This window comes from Neophocaena asiaeorientalis, unplaced genomic scaffold (assembly GCF_003031525.2).
Source record: "Neophocaena asiaeorientalis asiaeorientalis breed wild unplaced genomic scaffold, Neophocaena_asiaeorientalis_V1.1 scaffold32, whole genome shotgun sequence".
Lineage (NCBI taxonomy): Eukaryota > Metazoa > Chordata > Mammalia > Artiodactyla > Phocoenidae > Neophocaena > Neophocaena asiaeorientalis.
In genome coordinates, this window is record NW_020185327.1 from 1,514,405 (window position 1) to 1,534,991 (window position 20,587).

The following is a 20,587-nucleotide window of genomic DNA, read 5'->3' on the forward strand; positions in this document are numbered from 1 at the left end:
TCCCCTCCTGGGTGGCCAGGCCTGGGCCCACGGCTCCCCTCCTCTCCTGTGCTGTGCTTCCTGTTGGCACCAAGACAGCTTTCAGGTTTTCTGGACCCAGTCAGTTAGTGGAGACAGGCCCCACCCTGGCCTCCACGCAGGTTTTTCTGTAATTGGGTTTGTAGTCATTGAGGGAGACGTGCTCCCTCTTTGGTCCCTTTCACAAAATTTCTTAAGAGTTTGCTAGTGTAGGAATGTGGCTTGTTTTTTTACGATGGGGTTTTCTTCCTTAGGAGTTTTATTTATGCTTCACATGCAGTTGAGAAATCAGAGGCTCATTTTTGGAAGACCATACTAAACCCTACTCAATGCGCCTTCCCTGGGGCTCTGTGTTGGTTCACCCCTGCATTGTTAACAGTTTCAGCGACAGATCCCAGAAGCAGAGATCATTTCTGTTTTCTGTTTTCGTCCATTATTATTTTTAAAGTAGAAAGCCGTCTCCACGCGGTGACACTTGAATGTGACTCTTCAAGGGGTGAGCACCCTGATCAGAGGCCCACCTCCCCCCCGCCTGCTGTGCAGCCGCTCCCTTGTGTGTGTGGCAGCAGGAGTAAATGTTAGGACTTCCCTGGATTAAAGTCTAGAAGTAAAACTCCATCTCTGTGCTCCGGGCTTCGTGTAGGTCAGCAGAAGCACAAGTACAATAAGTGTGGTGAACAGCTCAGGGGGTAGGACCAGACAGATTTCGAGGAAGTTGGGCACGGCCCCGGGCAGAGGTCATGTTGATGGTGATCTTAATGGAAGACAGGTGAGCAGAGGCTGGCAAATGTTATGGTGACTCCAGTTGCTGTCTGGTGCTTAGGGACGCATGGTTTGGTGTGGGGTTAATCAAGGTAGAAGAACGGCGATGAAAGATCTGTATTCGCTTTTCTTAAGACAAAGTACCTGTTGGCACCTGAAGCGCTTCTAGTGGTTGGCTTTGTCAGGAGGAGAAACGATGTCATGGAGAGGGCAGGGGATGGTGTGTGAGCCTGTGGCTGATGCAGGTGAGTGGCAGAGAATCAGAATGTTCTGTCTGGTGTAAACCCCATTCTCTGTTGTTGAGATTAGGGGTCTGTTTGGAATGGCTTTCCTCCAGATGCATGACTCAGGCCTCAAGTAGCTGGAGTTCTGTACACGTTCTCCTCCCCCATGACCTGCTCACATAGGAGGTCAGGAATATCAGCAGGTCTCCCACTGTCCTGAGAGAGTCCACTGTCTGACAGGTCGTGTCGATGAAACATGTAGGTGCCCTTTACATAGGGCATAGGGCTGTCCTTTTACATAGTTTATAGATACACACCTGAGCCTCAGAAAATCCGGAGCCGCCCCCCGGGAGACTGATAGTGAACTTACCAGTCGTCCTCATTTGGTCTCGTTCAGGAAGCCTTCCTGGGGTCCCCCTCAGGTGCCGGGTCCCGGGATGTCCCCGCAGGCACAGCACCCGCCCTCTTGGAGCCGGCCATCTGGGAGCCTCCATCCAGGAAGCCTGGCGTCCGTGTCGCAGTGCCTGCAGGGCGCCAGGGACCCAGGCCTGGGAGCCGGTCTCGGGGCCCCGCTGGCCGTGTGCGCAGAGAGGCGCCGCGAGGCATTTGCTGATGTCCGTCTCTCCTCTGCCCCAGCACTCCATCCGCGCGCTGGCACTCAGGGTGCTGCGGGAGACCTTGAGAAGCCAGCCAGCAAGGTTTAAACACTACGCGGAGCTGACGATCATGAAGACGCTGGAAGCCCACAAAGACTCCCACAAGGAGGTGAGCCAGCCTCTGGCGCACAGCCCTGCCGCCGCGGGGTCTGAGCAGCGCTGCGGGGGCCCCGGCGGCAGGGCTCTCCGAGCCTCGTCCGGGCGGGTCTGCCCTTTCCCCTGCGGTCAGGGTGGGGATGGAGACGAGCAAGCCTTGCTCTGGGCCCTCAGCCAGGCTCCCTCACCCACAGGGCCCCGCTCTCCTCGGGGGGCTGTCACCCCACCGCCGCCCACAGGAGAGCTAGGTGAGGCTGGCGCGTGCGGGCGGGCTCCCCCTACGGGCTCGAAGAATTGGAGGCGGCCCGCCCGCTCCGTGGGCTCCGGACTCTCCTCGGGCTCCCGTCACGGGGCAGGGAGGGCGCGGTTCTGGGCCCGACGTGTGTGCACGCAGAGGCCAGCCCGTGCGTCCTCGTCCAGTCGCTTGCTGGACTGTCCCGGGGCCTGCTGCCCGCAGTCCTCTACGTATCGAGAGATGGGAAGTGGGGCGGGTGGAGCGTCCTAAAGGGAGAAGGTTTCAGGGACGCCTGCCGGTGAAAGGCACTGTGGAAAACAACCGTCTAGTTCCAGGTTTGGAAAACTTAACTTGGCGAAACAGTGGGTTTGACCCCGAAGTGAGACATAAGCACATGTCAGTTCAATCTTTTGGCTCCCGTGTGACTCTCGGGACCACAGCTGTGGATGAAAGGAACTGTGATTAGAGCAGTTCTTCTCTTCACAGCGAGAATCAGACCCTGAATCATGGCTTTTTCCTCTGTTCAGCAGTTACGTGGCTACTGAACAGGGACCGGTCTGGCCCCCTCAGGTTCCCACCACAACTGCAGGCTCAGCGAGGTTGAGGGCGTCCCTCTGGCCGGGCATCTCTCCACCCAGCAGTCCTAGTGCCACACAGGTGCATGAGTGATGGGTGTGTATGCAAACCACTCACTCACACTTCCGGGATCCAGCTTGGTTGCCTGATGGCGACAGCACCTACTCGTGTTCGAACAAAACGCTTTCCACTTCAGATAGCTCATTTGCAAAATGTGAGGACCAGGTAAGCCAACAGTAGTCACCGTAATTATTCCCAGGTGAGGAAGAAGGTCCAGGAGGTCCCATCCTTTGTCAGGTGATGCACACGTGGCAGTTCCTGGCAGAACCAAGATGTGAACCAGGTCGTGTGTCTTTTAAGGGGCAACTGGTCTGTGCTGACTCTTTTTTTTTTTTTTTTTTTTTAACCACGATAACTTCTCCTTAATGAGAATACATGATGAAAAAAACGACATGAAATGGACGTTCTTTTACATACATACGATGTCAGTTGTTTTCAGAGGGGAGGACATATTGAGACTGTGACACTGAGGTGAAACAAAGCCACCTGCACGGTGTGGCAGTCACTAGCCATCCCCTTGGCAGACGTCTGTCTTTACAGTGGCCGTCCTGATCGTAACCTCCAGGACTTGGACGGTGGACCCGGAGAAGTATACGTTACCAGAAGTTGCTCCTTACTGTTTACGTGAGAGATCTTGTTGTTTTTCCCTGCGAAGCGAGAGACTGAGGAGAGAACGTTCTTCGCTTTGAAGTCCTTTAGGTTGCGTAAGGGACACAAGCAGAAAACACCTGCTGCTTAAAGCAAACGTAGCAGCACTCAGTTGCCGTGGAATTCTTGTAACCCGAGGGTCTCCATGCGGCTGTCACTGATTTCCTGATAAGCAGGTTGAGGAAACACTGTGTTCTGAAATGAGTGTGGTTACTGGCAGGCCTCCCCTGCTTTGCATGCTTTCAGACTCACCTTGACTTGGTGCCCTTGTCGTTTTCCTTATGAAACTTCACGCTGTCACTTTGCCTGAAGCTTCTAACTTGGGCACCTGTATGTTTTGGTGTTAGGTATCGTTTTCGTTTTTGTTTTTCTTTTCCTTTAAAACTCTTCCATGTGGTCTTTCTCTGGCTTTGCCAATTCGCGTTTGTTTTTAGGCCCGATAGTTAGACACACAGGGTCTGTCTGGTAGCCGTTGTGCTGGCATATCCCACACAGTATGTCTCTGGTTGCTACGTTTTCTCGTCTGCACATTCAAACATCATTCCCACATTTATTGACTGGAAAGGAGCCAAAGTGTTTCTAGACCTGGTTACTAGTCAGACAGGGGCCAGTCTCTCTTCCCGTCTAAATTGGCACTCCCAAAGTGTGCTCCTCCCGGCGACAGCTCTGGGCACCTCCTTCTCGTTACAGCTAGTTGGTTTTGTGTCCACAGGCAAAACCCAGGCTTTGGCAGATGAAGGAGTTGGACCGGCAGGTGGACACAGAGCGGCTGTGAGAGCGCTTGTCACCAGACATGTCTTTCCTTGGCCGCTGGGGCCGGAGCCCCGTCAGCGTGTGCACTGTAGTTCTGGCCGCGGGGCTGTAGCAATGAAGCACTTCTTGAAATGCAGTTTCTATAAGTTGAAAGGTGTCATAAGGCCCTTAGGGAAGATGCATAAAGCAGGGCTGAGGATAAGATGGCTTGTTTGTCACCGATAAGCCAGAGACTGTGTTCCCAGGGTCTTAAACAGGAGCTATGAGTGCAAGACACTTTTGTCACACGCTGAAACGTGCCGGGCACTAAATCTGTCTCAGGCATCGTTCATCATAAGCTAACGGAGATGTTTTACAATAAGCAAGATAGAGGATGCGGGTACCGGTTTAAAGTTTTTATTTTAAAAGTTGGTATTGGGAATTCCCTGGCGGTCCAGTGGTTCGGACTCAGCACTTTCACTGCCGAGGGCCTGGGTTCGATCCCTGGTCGGGGAACTAAGATCCCATAAACCTCGCAGCGTGGCCCAAAAAGTAATTAAATAAATAATTAAAAGTTGGTGTTTGTCCGGTTAGACAGTTTTCATATTTCCTATTTGAATAAGTAAATCTCTTTCATTGTCTAGCTCCTTATTTTTATCTTTTTAGTAAATAAAATTTGCTATTGAGTTTCAGTAGCTCATTAATGAGGTTACTATGGTATACCATAGTGTTAGCTTTTAGCAAACATCCGAAGGGGCGAAGGGCTTGATAGTGACCTTTTAAAATCTTACGCCCCCTTTTCTGTTTTTCAAGAAACAACTCCATTAATGTTCACACTTTTTATCTGAGAACTTGAAATCCGTTTGTTGGGGCTGGTACAGAACCTCTCCTTCAATGATTACGAGAAGATTTAGAGCTAAGAAGAGCACTGATACTTCGCATGCGATTCTGGGGTCAGTGGGAGCGCGAATCTAGAGGGGGAAAGCCTGGTTTTCGGTCCAGCATCCGACCTCCAGCCCAGCTGTCGGTTTGATCCCTTCTGTCTAAGCCTGTGTAGCGTGGCCGCCTCGAGAATCAGACACGGGACATGGAAGCATGCTTCTAACACCGTCAGGCACTGTACCAGTATTGCTACGTCTTCAGTAAGCAGTAAAGCCGTCTTCAGACACCCGTACCGTCTCAGAGGCACTCGCTTCAGTAGCTGCTGCTCCCAGGCACTGCGGCTTCCATGCGGTACCCAGAGTGCTGGGGTCCTTGCTCGCCGTTCTGTTTAAACTTGAGAGGAGCACCAAATCTGTTTCTTTGAAGATGTTCTATACTTGAGACTTTTTGCTGACCTCGGCCACGTTAATGAATATTCCATTACATTTTCCTGTTAAAAAGAGGAAAATATCAGCTTCGTTTTATGTCACCCCAGGAGGTCACCAGACATTTCTTGCCCCACAGCAGCCTTGGTGTTTAAGGCATCAGAATCCAGCCTCAGGTGGTTTGGCTTGTTTGGGGAAGTTTGAGTCTCAGGTAAATATGAAACAACCACTGTTACGTCTCCCAGGGTTTTATTTTGAAATCATTTCTAATTAGTTTTATGATTGCAAGGAATTAAAAAAGCAAAGCCAGACTAAATTTATTTTTACAATAGAACTTTTCGGGGACCTCTTGGCAAATATCACAGCCTGAGCAAAGCAGCGGCGTGTCAGAGAGAAAGCACTTTAGCGAGCTGACGTTGTGCTTCAAATACCAATTAGAATCACTCTCTGACCATGGCTCACCCAGGTCCCCTGCATCTGGAGTGGCCCTGAGAAGCCTCTCGGGGCAGCGGCCGTGTGTCAGTGGGTTCTGAAGAACAGCGCATTGTGTGAGCGTGGAAAGATTATTTCACCTCTCTGGACCTTGGGTTTCTAATCTGTTAGCCCAGGGAGTGGACTGTGTGCTTATCTGTGTGTCATCCGGCCTCAGGATAATGGAGGAGGCTGCTGAGTAACAAACCTCAACCTTTCTAGATTCTAAGTCTCCAGTCTTCTTTGGGCCCAGTCTTGGGATATAGCCAGAGGCCCTATTTCCTTTGTAACCTTCAGCCTTTTAACAAAAAGACAAAACCAGAGACCTGTATAGTCATTTAAAAGGTCAAAGTTGCTGAGCCAGACAGTCTGACACTCGTAGCACAAACTGGTAAATGTCCCATTATTGGGCAGGTTGCAGGGCGGTGCTCAGACCTAAAGGAACTTACACGGCTTAGGTGACGTTAGAGCAGAGGAATTCACGTGGGGTCCAGAGAGAAGTGCGCTGGGAGTCTGGGGCAGTTCGGGAGGATGCTGGCGGTGAGCCAAGCAGCGAGGCCTGGGGCCGCGGGCCGGGAGGACACAGCTGGGCTGGACCGGCTGGACCCACCCCGCCACAGGTGGAGGTCCCATCGCCCACCCTGCCGGGTGGTTGGGACATGCCAAGCATGGTGTCCAGTCCTGAGTGGTGGCGGCCGCTGCCCCACGGTTACTCAGGGTGAGGGGACACGGCCCCTCCTCTCTGATGGGCCCAGCCTCCTAAGACCAGACGTGACACCTGCCCTTTAGCTCCCGTAGCCTCAGAGCGTCTTACTAAGGGAGGAAACCCTGTCTGCAGAAAGCAGTCGGGGGGCCCTTGTTTAATGTCAGAACCCTGGAGTCTGGAGACTTGGGTCCTCATCCTACTTTGGCCAGTCACGTGGCTGGGGATGGGACGCAGCTCTGGACGCTGGAAGTGCTGGCACCCGGGGTGACCTGGGACGCCCTGTGAGGCCTGCCCTGCAGGGCTGGCCTCAGAGTCAGGGCAGCGAGGAGGCTGGCACTGTGAACACTGAAGACACTGTCTTTTATCCTCTTCCAGTGAAGAAATAGACCGGTTCTGAGTAGAATTGTGCCTGAGGTTTTTCAGTTTTACGTAAAGCAGACATAACCGCATTTCTCGAACTATATCTCAGAAGGCTATCGAAATTTGGGTGAATAAACTTTGGGCTGTGTCTCTGGGCTCCTGCGTCGGCTGAATCTCTCGGCATCTCCACTGGAGGGGCCGTCACACTCCCACACTTGAGGCTGGGAGCACCAGGACTTGACGGATTCGAGAGGCACGGAAGAGGAGTTCTGTGCGCGGCCCACCTTCCGCCTCCCAGGCTCTTCCGAGGGGCCAGCCATCCCGGCGTCCGAGGCGTCCTCCAGGGTGGGGACACGGCCCCCTCCTGGGCACCCACCCTGTGACTCCGTGGCATTGTCCCCCATCAGCCCTGATTCTCCCCCTTGGGGTGGGACAGAATAAGTCTCCCACCTTGGCGCCTTTCCACGTTCGAGACGGTGTTGCCCTGAATGCGCTTGTCCAGGGCGGGGGCTGTGATGGCCGTGTGGTCAGAGACCATCCGTGCAGGCTATACCATCTGAAATTGTACGCGTGCGTTTTCCAGGAGCAAGTCCTCATCAGCGAGGTCTGGGAGATAAGGTTTCACGCTCCAAACTGATGCAAGCATTCTAGATTCGCATCCCCCCTCATTTTACTGATGAGGGAAACTGAGGCCCAGACAGTAGAAGAAACTCCTCCCACGTTCACCTCACTAGTTGATGTCAGAGCCAGGTCCCTGAACTTGGACCCTGAAGGTTGTTCCTTTCCTCCCACCGTCCTGTGGTGCCGGGTCCGGCAGACAGGGGACTCGCATGCTGGGTTCAGGTCCCCGGTGGCGCCCACCTGAGCTTGCAGCAGGCAGAGCAGTGCTGCCCACAGTCCTGCCCCGCCCCACCAGAGACACAGCCGCCCCTCCACGGTGGGCGCACCACGCTGGTGGGCACACGCCGGGCACCTGGCCTGTTCGGTGAGGCCTCCCCGGCCTTTCCCAGAAGGTGGCGCCAGCCTCTCCCTTCGGGAGCCATGGTTCCTGAACACCCGCTGGCTGGCTGGCTGGCTTGCTTTTTAGTCAGCCAGTTCGGCTGCCGCATCGGTGACAGAGCCCAGTCAAACCCTGTGAACTTAAAACACGCAGTCCAAATTTTGACAGGTTCTGTGCTCTCAAAGAAACCTTATCTTTAAGCAAACATTCATCAATATTCTGAGTAATGATCTCATTTTTTTAAACGTTAGATAAGGAAATTATGCTTTTCCTAGCTAGACACTGTTATTTCAGTAACTTAGAAAAAGCAGAATTCCTGTGTTCCTTACCAGACTGCAGCAAAGTCAGCAGAACTAGAACAGTCTTGGTCACTTGGGGTAGATGACAGCCCAGAAGGCTGCCTGATCCCCCTTGCTCTCATCAGCATCCCTGCCCCCTTGGAAAACATCTTTGCCGCCTCTGGCCACCTTGTCTGCTAGACAGTACTGTCCTCCTTCCTCTCTGCTGCCCGTGTTTACTTTTGCTCTCTGTTTGCTTACACTTATAATCTTTGCTTCTTATGTTACACAGAACACAGGGGCAAAACCTAAAGTTCACCCTGAATCAGGCAGTGGGCCAGCCGCTGGGAGCTTGGCATGTAGAGGGAAGTTGAGAACGCCAACCCGCCTTGCCAAAAACAGCATCTGTCTTGGGAAACTTGTTCTAACCTCAGTGAAAGAGGGGGCCTCAGATGGGCCTTCTTAAAGCGCAGCTTCTGGCATTTTCTTTCCAGGCATTTTCAGAAAACCTACATTTGATTAAATGCTTCCTGCAAGCGACGTCAAGAATTCGTGGAGTTTTATATGACAGAGTTCTCCTTGGGTTTGGGTTTCAGCTCAGCAGACCTGAGAAGGTCTGTTTCCCAGCAGCTCCCTGCAGGGTAACTCCTGTGACCTGGATGATAGCAGAGCGTGGGGAGGTTGGGGGGAGGAGGGGACCCCTCGTGTTAGAGTCTCGCTGTGAACCTGGCCATTTAGTTCCCTGAGAGGCCCTGGGAGGTTTCTAGTTTGCTCCTCTCAAGACTTAAGTGGCGCTGCTGGGACTTGAACCCCAGTCTGTCTCCCAAGCCAGTGTCTTCCCGCCCACTGAGCTGTGCCCACCTCCTGGTGGTCTCCTGAATTCCCCTACATCAGTGTTTTCCAACTTGAATATTGTCTATGAAATCATCCAGTATATCATTTCATTTTTTTTTTCCATGTTTAAAAACTAAGACCTCAGGTTTCGTCAGTTAGTTACTATCACTCAGCTTTCTGACCAGTGTGTTGTGACACCTGTAAACAGTGGTTTCTTACAGTAGAAGGGCATCGGTGTCCCACTGCGGGACCCGATTGGAGAAGGGATGGGCCCCCTCTTCCACCGTCTGCCTAGCCGTGTGTAACACGCCAGACGCCTGGCTCTGCCAGGTCCGCCGTGGACTGACCACACTCTCAGGGACATGCCTGAGCTCAGGAGGAAGCACAGCACTTCATCTAGTAATTGTTGCGTGATGGAGCCCTTCTAAGCAATATGCTGTCCCTCTCCAAACAAACAGATCACTGAGCATTTAAATACACACACACACACACACACACATACACACACACACACACACACTGTGGGGAAATGAGTTGGACAGACACTTACTGAGCACCTAGTGCGTGATGGACACTGCTGGGCATGGGGACAGAAGGGTGGCCAACATGGGAGCTTGCCTTCAAGGAGCCCTTAGTCTAGTGGGGAGACGGTGTCAGCAGAGCAATGAAGTGCAGTGATCAGGGTGCCCCGGGGGTTCCGTGGGGGTGAGGGGGACCTGCCCGGCCAGGTCACTAGCGCAAGTGAGCAACTTTCAGGAAGAGTGAAGGGAGCTGGCGGGGCCCCACAGCGGCTGGCGGGGTGCATCTTTGCCCAGTGTTCCCGCACAGGCCTCGTTTCCTTGCATGCCTGGTCATCGGGGTGGCCCTTTGGAGTGAGTATTGGACCGAGCAGATCCCTGGGCATAGGCCCTGGGCCTCTGGACCGAGCCCTGGAGCCTTGTGGGGCACCTCAGTGGCCCAGCCCCACTTCTCTGCTGTTCCTCCACCAAGGCCGAGCTCGGAGCCACACGGGCTCTGCAGCTACAGTCGTTGCTGTGTCATCTTTCTTAATCCAGATAGCTGTAAAAGTAGGTGTTTTGTTAATCCCCGCTATGGAATTTTTAAAAATTGAGGCTTCTCTTGGTAGAGGAACGAACTGAGGTGCGTCTGCTGTGCTGCTCTCAAGAGACTGAGCATGTGCCTGCCTGACTCTGCCCTTCTTGGGGTGAGAGGTTAAAGGTCATGTAGGCACAGCAGACTCTCTGCTGTCAGGGGACCTGAGTGGGACACACCGCAGTTCGTAGGCGACGGAGTTGGCAGGAGAAACATTACAATGGGCTTCCTTTAAATAGTCTCATTTCCGTGTGTGTGTGTGTGTCTGTGTGTATATATATGTGTGTGTGTATATATGTGTGTATGTATATGTGTCTTTATATGTGTGTACATATGTATATGTGTGTTTATATATGTGTGTATATATGTGTATATGTCTGTGTCTGTATGTATGTGTATGTGTGTGCATATGTGTCTGTATTGTGTATATGTGTATGTGTGTATATCTGTGTGTATATGTGTGTATATCTGTGTGTGTATGTGTGTGTCTGTGTGTGTATATATGTGTGTATGTGTGTGTATGTGTGTGGTGTATGTATATGTGTGTGTCTGTGTGTGTATGTATGTGTCTGTGTGTGTATGTGTGTGGTGTATGTATATGTGTGTGTGTGTCTGTGTGTGTGTGTATGTGTGTGTCTGTGTGTATATGTGTGTGTGTGTGTATGTGTGTGGTGTATGTATATGTGTGTGTCTGTGTGTGTGTATATGTGTGTATGTATATGTATGCATGTCTGTGTGTGTATATGTGTGCATGTGAGTATATGTGTGCACGTATGTGTGTGTCTCTATATATATGTGTGTATGTGTGTGTATGTGTGTGGTGTATGTATATGTGTGTGTCTGTGTGTGTGTATGTGTGTGTATGTGTGTGTATGTATGCATGTCTGTGTGTGTATATGTGTGCATGTGAGTATATGTGTGCACGTATGTGTGTGTCTCTATATATATGTGTGTATGTGTGTGTATATATGTTTCTGTGTGTGTATATATGTGTGTGTGTATATGTGTGTCTGTGTGTCTGTATATGTGTGTGTCTGTGTATATATATGTGTGTGTGTGTGTATATGTGTATGTGTGTGGGTATATGTGTGTCTGTATATGTGCATGTGTCTGTGTATATGTGTGTATGTATTGTATGTGTGTCTGTGTATATATGTGTATGTGTGTGTCTGGGTATATGTGTGTGTGTCTGTGTGTATGTATATGTGTGTGTGTGTGTATATGTGTGTCTGTATATGTGTGTATGTATTATATGTGTGTCTGTGTATATATGTGTATGTGTCTGAGTGTATGTGTCTGTGTGTATGTGTGTGTCTGTATGTGTGTATGTGTGTGTGTGTATGTGTGTGTCTGTGTGTCTCTGTGTGTGTGTGCGTGTCTGTGTGTGTGTGTTTGTGTGGGGAGTGAGAGGCCCTGAGCATGACTGGTGACTAGTGACCGCTTGCTGGCGGGGCTGGAGCTTAGGAGCCCCGTGGGCCACCAGAGGAGCCTCCTGCTTCCTGTCCCTCACCAGCCACCTCCTGAGCCTTTGCCTCCTCCTGTGCCCGCCCCACATGGACCAGCCTGCCCTGACAGGCCCTGAGCTCAGCTCAGCTGCTGCCACACAGGAGTGCGCGAACACACACAGCACAGATAGAGTGGGGGGAGGGCAGTAGGGGAAGATGGCCCAGGCTGTCAGGTTTCTAAGGTCCTTAGGAGCCGGAGAGTAGGACACGGCTTTTCTGGAGTACGGCTGCCCTCTACGCCAGCCCACCCAGCTGACACTGTTGGAGCGAAAGCGCAGCCGGGCCGGGGCCGGGGGCCGCCCAGCGCGGAGCGATGCGAGCCTGTCCCTGGGCCTGTGAACCCAGGCGGCAGTGCTGTCTGGTGTGGCTGGAGCTCACCCACGCGTGGGCCGTGTTTCAGGTGGTGAGGGCTGCCGAGGAGGCTGCCTCCACGCTGGCCAGCTCCATCCACCCGGAGCAGTGCATCAAAGTGCTGTGCCCCATCATCCAGACGGCCGACTACCCCATCAACCTGGCCGCCATCAAGATGCAGACCAAAGTCGTGGAGAGGATCGCCAAGGAGGCCTTGCTGCAGCTCCTCGCGGACATCATCCCGGGCCTGCTGCAGGTGGGCCCCGAGGGGTGGGCGGGACAACCGGGCGGTGCAGCCCCTGCCTCTGTCTCTTCTGGCCCACCCTCTGCTGAACGCTCGGGAAGATCTTCCTGGCAGCCCAGGCCTGTGGCTCACAGAAGGAACTTTCTGTTTACGGTGAACATGTTTTGATCTTTCTTCCTTGTTCCTTCCTTACTGCATGGCAGTGGGCCCGGCCCTGGGTAGGGTGGGCTGTGGAGCCCAGCATCAAACAGTGGTCCTGGCTCTCATCCGTCCAGCTAATATTAATTGAAAACCCTCGTGAGCATGAGGCGTTGAATTAAGTAGACTCCGGAAGACGAGGTGTTTTCCACTGTTGGGACCCTACCTCACGGAGTCTCTAGCCCGCTCCAGGACCCGGTACAGCCGTACAGACGGCCATGGGTGAGGGCGGGTGCCATGTGCTGAGTTGCTGCCACGGGGGTGCAGGTAGGGGTTTCTGAGATCGGGGTGGGGGCTGACCTCTGGGTTGGGGTGTCAGAGAGAGACGGGCTCAGAGAAGAAGTGGTTTAGAGTTGGGCCCTAGGGAGAGATTTCAGTGGGGAAGGGTAGAGAGACATCAGCTTTACACTTAATAAATGCTGCTGTTTGCTGAGTGCTGGGCTCAGAAATTTAAACACGTACAGCCGGGCACTGGCTTGTTCCAGGCAGAGGGAAAGACACAAAGGTGGAAAGGTCCAGAGGGCTGTTCGGAGGAGAGCAGACAGTCCCACCTGGGTGTGGGGCGGGGGGAGGCCCACAGGCAGGTTGTGGTCCAGCTGGAGAAGGATGCGGAGGTCTGGCTGCGGGCGGATGTTCCCCGCAGTCCGTGGGCAGTGGAGTTTTGCCCACAAGAGTGAGTGACGTGGTTCTCGTTTCTTGAAAGGGGTTTGCACGTGTGAGGTTTGCTTTACCGTGGCGAGAAATAGGAAAGAAGCCAGGTATTTTCCCCCTTAATTTCCTTTTCTCATTCTGTTCTCTCGTGACTTCTCTTGGCTGGTGCCGCCTGGCAGCTCGTGATACAGCATCTATCTGTGTGGAGGAGACCAGCTCGCCGGCCTCCAGCCTCCCACCCCGGAAGCAGCTCACTCTTGGCACTCTTACACGTGGCCTCTCCGGGGCGAGAGCTCTCGGGGTTCACAGGCAGAGCTCAGGTGTATCCAGGCCGCTCCTGACAAGGTCGAGGTTGAACCGAGAGGGCATTTGTGGAAACGTTGATGAAATATCGACAGTCAGGCAAAGCTTTGATCTCGTTTCCTTTCTGTGTCCCTCTCTGACTGCAGGGTTACGACAACACCGAGAGCAGCGTGCGTAAGGCCAGCGTGTTTTGCTTAGTGGCGATTTATTCCGTAATCGGAGAAGAGTTGAAACCTCACCTGGCACAGCTCACAGGCAGCAAGGTGTGTATAGTGTTACACGGGCGGGTCGTACACCTGGGCCTGCTGGCGCATTGCAGACTTGCTGCCCTGCAGCTCTGGGCTCCGCACGGGCTTCCTCAGCACGTGCATTCTAGCTGGGCCTTATTCTCCAGAGGCATTTCTCTAAAGACGAAGTGACCGGCCGTTTAGTGAAGTCATTAAGGTACAACGTGGTCTGTCATCGCTCCAGTTTTTGAAACGATAGCTTTGAACTTCTAGTTTATCCCAAAAAGGAAGATGACTTTCTTTAGAAACCAGCTTGTTTTCTCCCCCCGAAACACTAAGGACGTTTACCTGCTGGCTTCACACAAGGCTGGGGGGCTCCAGGTCCCTGTGGGGTTAGGACGGTGACCCTGCACGTGACCTGCCCGGGGGCCCACAGTGATCTCACTCTGGAAGCCAGGCTTTTTATTCCCTGGGCTGCCTCTCACCTTCCTTCTAGACTCAGGGCCAGAAAATGGGACAAAAGGACGCTGGGCTCATGGAAGGTGACAGGGGCTGGAGTGCTTGTTGGTTGAAAAACAAACTCACATCTGATGAACTGCCAGGGGAGAGCAGGTGGCCACCCTCGAGCTCTGGCTGGAGAGGCCAGGGCCTGGGCCGCGGGGCAGATGTGTCACCGTGAAGTTACAGAGGCCCTGGGCAGGGGTGCAGATCCACGAGCGCAAAGCCTGCAGTGCCTGGCCTTCCTCCTTAGAAAAGAAGGGAGCAGAGGTGAAGCTCGTGGCTTTTCAGTAGGGCCGTTCCTTTGACACAGTTGGCGAGCATCACCGCTCACAGGGTTCTGGCAAAGGTGGCTCTGCTGCCTTCGCCCGAGCAGGGCTCGCACCTTCGGCACTGCCGACACCTCGGGCCACTTCCTGGTGGAGGCGCCATCCCTGAGGTCCCAGGAGCGCACCCCACCCTCAGTTGATGTCCCCACACCTGGCCAGGTGTCCTCTCAGGGCAGAATCAGCCCTGGTGGAGAACGACTGGTCCAGAAGGAGACACTTGACTCTTCCCGCAGACAGAAACCAGCAGCGGGGCTGGCAGTTGTGGAGGCCGCTTCCCCTGATTCCACTTCCCAAGGTCCCCGTCCGGCCCTCCTGGCCACGGCTTGCAGGACCCTGAGTCGAGAGTGCCGAGCAGTGCGCTGGGCCGGGAGCCCCCCTCCCTCTGTGGCTGTCGTCGGGTACCGTGGATGGTCCCTGGCAGCGGTGGGGACGGCACAGACAGTCTTCACAAAAGGAATTAGATTCGTAAAATGGGAAATTCACCCAAAAGTAATATTAGCCAGACCTCGGTTTTCTGGTACTTTCTACTCTCATGAGTAAGGGAGCTGCCCTGCCATCTCATGTGCCCCCTCCAGCAAGGGGCTGAGGAAACGCAGGTGTCTTCTCGTTCCTGTCCTGCGGTTGATCTGCTGCCCCTTGCAGCGGTGGTCTCGGGTCTGGAGCCCAGTCCTGATTGGAGCCAGTATTCCCATCTCCCCGCTGATGATGTTGGTCGGCTTGGAGGGCTTGGGGAGGCTGGCCGCACACCTGTCCACTGGGGCAGCACAGAGCTTCCAGCCATTACAGTTTTTATAGGTGAGAACTCCGTTGTGTTAACGTGAACCTGGTAGACTCCAGCGCACATCTTCTAAAACAAACACCCTTCCACCCAGCTCCCCAAAATGGGTAGCTGACAGCACATGGTGCTAAGTTAGAAACAGAGAATCAAGCCATGGCTTCCAGTTTCTGTGTGTCACCAAGCCTATCAGACTCTCCTTCCACTACTTAAATGAAGTTAATAAATGACATCAGGTTCTGCAGAGAAAGGCTGGTGCAAGGAACCTGTGAGGTGCCTTTGAGAAGTGTCCCGTTGCCATGGCAGCAGTACTGGCTTTAGGATCAGAAAACCTGTCCCCCGCTGACTAGCTGTATGACTTTGAGCAACCTTTTCTTTCTGCTTCCTCCCTCCCTCCCTCTCTCTCTCCCTCTCGCCCTCTCTCTCTCCCTCTCGCCCTCTCTCTCTCCCTCTCGCCCTCTCTCTCTCCCTCTCGCCCTCTCTCTCTCCCTCTCGCCCTCTCTCTCTCCCTCTCGCCCTCTCTCTCTCCCTCTCGCCCTCTCTCTCTCCCTCTCGCCCTCTCTCTCTCCCTCTCGCCCTCTCTCTCTCCCTCTCGCCCTCTCTCTCTCCCTCTCGCCCTCTCTCTCTCCCTCTCGCCCTCTCTCTCTCCCTCTCGCCCTCTCTCTCTCCCTCTCGCCCTCTCTCTCTCCCTCTCGCCCTCTCTCTCTCCCTCTCGCCCTCTCTCTCTCCCTCTCGCCCTCTCTCTCTCCCTCTCGCCCTCTCTCTCTCCCTCTCGCCCTCTCTCTCTCCCTCTCGCCCTCTCTCTCTCCCTCTCGCCCTCTCTCTCTCCCTCTCGCCCTCTCTCTCTCCCTCTCGCCCTCTCTCTCTCCCTCTCGCCCTCTCTCTCTCCCTCTCGCCCTCTCTCTCTCCCTCTCGCCCTCTCTCTCTCCCTCTCGCCCTCTCTCTCTCCCTCTCGCCCTCTCTCTCTCCCTCTCGCCCTCTCTCTCTCCCTCTCGCCCTCTCTCTCTCCCTCTCGCCCTCTCTCTCTCCCTCTCGCCCTCTCTCTCTCCCTCTCGCCCTCTCTCTCTCCCTCTCGCCCTCTCTCTCTCCCTCTCGCCCTCTCTCTCTCCCTCTCGCCCTCTCTCTCTCCCTCTCGCCCTCTCTCTCTCCCTCTCGCCCTCTCTCTCTCCCTCTCGCCCTCTCTCTCTCCCTCTCGCCCTCTCTCTCTCCCTCTCGCCCTCTCTCTCTCCCTCTCGCCCTCTCTCTCTCCCTCTCGCCCTCTCTCTCTCCCTCTCGCCCTCTCTCTCTCCCTCTCGCCCTCTCTCTCTCCCTCTCGCCCTCTCTCTCTCCCTCTCGCCCTCTCTCTCTCCCTCTCGCCCTCTCTCTCTCCCTCTCGCCCTCTCTCTCTCCCTCTCGCCCTCTCTCTCTCCCTCTCGCCCTCTCTCTCTCCCTCTCGCCCTCTCTCTCTCCCTCTCGCCCTCTCTCTCTCCCTCTCGCCCTCTCTCTCTCCCTCTCGCCCTCTCTCTCTCCCTCTCGCCCTCTCTCTCTCCCTCTCGCCCTCTCTCTCTCCCTCTCGCCCTCTCTCTCTCCCTCTCGCCCTCTCTCTCTCCCTCTCGCCCTCTCTCTCTCCCTCTCGCCCTCTCTCTCTCCCTCTCGCCCTCTCTCTCTCCCTCTCGCCCTCTCTCTCTCCCTCTCGCCCTCTCTCTCTCCCTCTCGCCCTCTCTCTCTCCCTCTCGCCCTCTCTCTCTCCCTCTCGCCCTCTCTCTCTCCCTCTCGCCCTCTCTCTCTCCCTCTCGCCCTCTCTCTCTCCCTCTCGCCCTCTCTCTCTCCCTCTCGCCCTCTCTCTCTCCCTCTCGCCCTCTCTCTCTCCCTCTCGCCCTCTCTCTCTCCCTCTCGCCCTCTCTCTCTCCCTCTCGCCCTCTCTCTCTCCCTCTCGCCCTCTCTCTCTCCCTCTCGCCCTCTCTCTCTCCCTCTCGCCCTCTCTCTCTCCCTCTCGCCCTCTCTCTCTCCCTCTCGCCCTCTCTCTCTCCCTCTCGCCCTCTCTCTCTCCCTCTCGCCCTCTCTCTCTCCCTCTCGCCCTCTCTCTCTCCCTCTCGCCCTCTCTCTCTCCCTCTCGCCCTCTCTCTCTCCCTCTCGCCCTCTCTCTCTCCCTCTCGCCCTCTCTCTCTCCCTCTCGCCCTCTCTCTCTCCCTCTCGCCCTCTCTCTCTCCCTCTCGCCCTCTCTCTCTCCCTCTCGCCCTCTCTCTCTCCCTCTCGCCCTCTCTCTCTCCCTCTCGCCCTCTCTCTCTCCCTCTCGCCCTCTCTCTCTCCCTCTCGCCCTCTCTCTCTCCCTCTCGCCCTCTCTCTCTCCCTCTCGCCCTCTCTCTCTCCCTCTCGCCCTCTCTCTCTCCCTCTCGCCCTCTCTCTCTCCCTCTCGCCCTCTCTCTCTCCCTCTCGCCCTCTCTCTCTCCCTCTCGCCCTCTCTCTCTCCCTCTCGCCCTCTCTCTCTCCCTCTCGCCCTCTCTCTCTCCCTCTCGCCCTCTCTCTCTCCCTCTCGCCCTCTCTCTCTCCCTCTCGCCCTCTCTCTCTCCCTCTCGCCCTCTCTCTCTCCCTCTCGCCCTCTCTCTCTCCCTCTCGCCCTCTCTCTCTCCCTCTCGCCCTCTCTCTCTCCCTCTCGCCCTCTCTCTCTCCCTCTCGCCCTCTCTCTCTCCCTCTCGCCCTCTCTCTCTCCCTCTCGCCCTCTCTCTCTCCCTCTCGCCCTCTCTCTCTCCCTCTCGCCCTCTCTCTCTCCCTCTCGCCCTCTCTCTCTCCCTCTCGCCCTCTCTCTCTCCCTCTCGCCCTCTCTCTCTCCCTCTCGCCCTCTCTCTCTCCCTCTCGCCCTCTCTCTCTCCCTCTCGCCCTCTCTCTCTCCCTCTCGCCCTCTCTCTCTCCCTCTCGCCCTCTCTCTCTCCCTCTCGCCCTCTCTCTCTCCCTCTCGCCCTCTCTCTCTCCCTCTCGCCCTCTCTCTCTCCCTCTCGCCCTCTCTCTCTCCCTCTCGCCCTCTCTCTCTCCCTCTCGCCCTCTCTCTCTCCCTCTCGCCCTCTCTCTCTCCCTCTCGCCCTCTCTCTCTCCCTCTCGCCCTCTCTCTCTCCCTCTCGCCCTCTCTCTCTCCCTCTCGCCCTCTCTCTCTCCCTCTCGCCCTCTCTCTCTCCCTCTCGCCCTCTCTCTCTCCCTCTCGCCCTCTCTCTCTCCCTCTCGCCCTCTCTCTCTCCCTCTCGCCCTCTCTCTCTCCCTCTCGCCCTCTCTCTCTCCCTCTCGCCCTCTCTCTCTCCCTCTCGCCCTCTCTCTCTCCCTCTCGCCCTCTCTCTCTCCCTCTCGCCCTCTCTCTCTCCCTCTCGCCCTCTCTCTCTCCCTCTCGCCCTCTCTCTCTCCCTCTCGCCCTCTCTCTCTCCCTCTCGCCCTCTCTCTCTCCCTCTCGCCCTCTCTCTCTCCCTCTCGCCCTCTCTCTCTCCCTCTCGCCCTCTCTCTCTCCCTCTCGCCCTCTCTCTCTCCCTCTCGCCCTCTCTCTCTCCCTCTCGCCCTCTCTCTCTCCCTCTCGCCCTCTCTCTCTCCCTCTCGCCCTCTCTCTCTCCCTCTCGCCCTCTCTCTCTCCCTCTCGCCCTCTCTCTCTCCCTCTCGCCCTCTCTCTCTCCCTCTCGCCCTCTCTCTCTCCCTCTCGCCCTCTCTCTCTCCCTCTCGCCCTCTCTCTCTCCCTCTCGCCCTCTCTCTCTCCCTCTCGCCCTCTCTCTCTCCCTCTCGCCCTCTCTCTCTCCCTCTCGCCCTCTCTCTCTCCCTCTCGCCCTCTCTCTCTCCCTCTCGCCCTCTCTCTCTCCCTCTCGCCCTCTCTCTCTCCCTCTCGCCCTCTCTCTCTCCCTCTCGCCCTCTCTCTCTCCCTCTCGCCCTCTCTCTCTCCCTCTCGCCCTCTCTCTCTCCCTCTCGCCCTCTCTCTCTCCCTCTCGCCCTCTCTCTCTCCCTCTCGCCCTCTCTCTCTCCCTCTCGCCCTCTCTCTCTCCCTCTCGCCCTCTCTCTCTCCCTCTCGCCCTCTCTCTCTCCCTCTCGCCCTCTCTCTCTCCCTCTCGCCCTCTCTCTCTCCCTCTCGCCCTCTCTCTCTCCCTCTCGCCCTCTCTCTCTCCCTCTCGCCCTCTCTCTCTCCCTCTCGCCCTCTCTCTCTCCCTCTCGCCCTCTCTCTCTCCCTCTCGCCCTCTCTCTCTCCCTCTCGCCCTCTCTCTCTCCCTCTCGCCCTCTCTCTCTCCCTCTCGCCCTCTCTCTCTCCCTCTCGCCCTCTCTCTCTCCCTCTCGCCCTCTCTCTCTCCCTCTCTCTCTCTCTCTCTCTCTCTGTAGAATACAGTAACATAAAATTTACTGTCTTAACCATTTGTAAGTGTACAGTTCACAGACACTAAGTACATTCATATTATGCGTATTCATCACCACCATCCACCTCCTGAACTCTTTGCACCTTGGAAAACTGAAATCCATAATATTCCCCCTCCCCCCTGGCCCCTGGCAACCACCATTCTACTTTCTGTCTCTGGGAGTGTAAAATACTCATAAGTGGAATCATACAGTATTTGTCTATTCGTGACTGGCTTATTTCACTGAGCATAATGTTCTCTAAGTTCACCATGTTGTAGCAGGTGTCAGAATTTCCTACTTATTTATTTTTGGCTGTGTTGGGTCTTCATTGCTGCACGTGGGCTTTCTCTAGTTGAGGCGAGCGGGGTCTAGTCTTAGCTGTGGTGTGCGGGCTTATCATTGCGGTGGCTTCTCTTGTTGTGGAGTGCAGGCTCCAGGCACACAGGCTTCAGTAGTTGTGGCACGCGGGCTCAGTAGTTGTGGCTCACGGGCTTAGTTGCTCTGCGGCATGTGGGATCTTCCCGGACCAGGGCTCGAACCCGTGTCCCCTGCATTGGCAGGAGGGTTCTTAACCACTGTGCCAACAGGGAAGCCCCTTCCCTTCTTTTTAAGGCTGAATAACAGTTCATTGAATGTACATGCAGCATTTTGCTTATCCATTTCTTGGTAATGGCCTTGTGGGCTGTTTCCACTTGTTGGCTATTACGAGTAATGCTGCTATGAACATGGTGGTACAGATACCTCTCTGAGACCCCACTTTCAATTCTCTTGGGTATATATCCAGGAGTGGAGTTGCAGGATCATATGATAACTGCCAAACTGTTTGCCACAGCAGCTGCACCATTTCACATTCCCACCACCAACGCACAAGGGTTTCAGTTTCTCCACATCCTCGCCAGCACTTGTTATTTTCTCTTCTTTTTTGATAATAGCCATCCTCATGGGTGGTGTGAGGCGATATCTCATTGTAGTTTTGATTTGCATCTCCCTAATGATTGGTAATGTTGAGCGTCTTTTCATATGCTTGTTGGCCAGTTGTATATCTTCTTCAGTGAAATGTCTATTCAGGTCCTTTGCCCATTTTTGAATTATGTTGTTTGTTTTTTTGTTATTGTTGAG

The 20,587-nt window shown here is 55.0% G+C and overlaps 1 protein-coding gene across 6 annotated transcripts in view; it reads left to right on the forward strand.

Annotated features, from left to right (window-relative positions):
* The window catches only part of CLASP1 (cytoplasmic linker associated protein 1), a 270,131-nt gene that overhangs the window by 239,131 nt on the left and 10,413 nt on the right, over positions 1 to 20,587 (forward strand). For all 6 annotated transcript variants that reach the window (XM_024734467.1, XM_024734471.1, XM_024734468.1 and 3 more), the window contains 3 exons: positions 1,641 to 1,769; positions 11,961 to 12,167; positions 13,454 to 13,570. In XM_024734467.1, the coding sequence (XP_024590235.1) occupies positions 1,641 to 1,769; positions 11,961 to 12,167; positions 13,454 to 13,570 (453 nt within the window). The remainder of the gene's footprint in view (positions 1 to 1,640; positions 1,770 to 11,960; positions 12,168 to 13,453; positions 13,571 to 20,587) is intronic.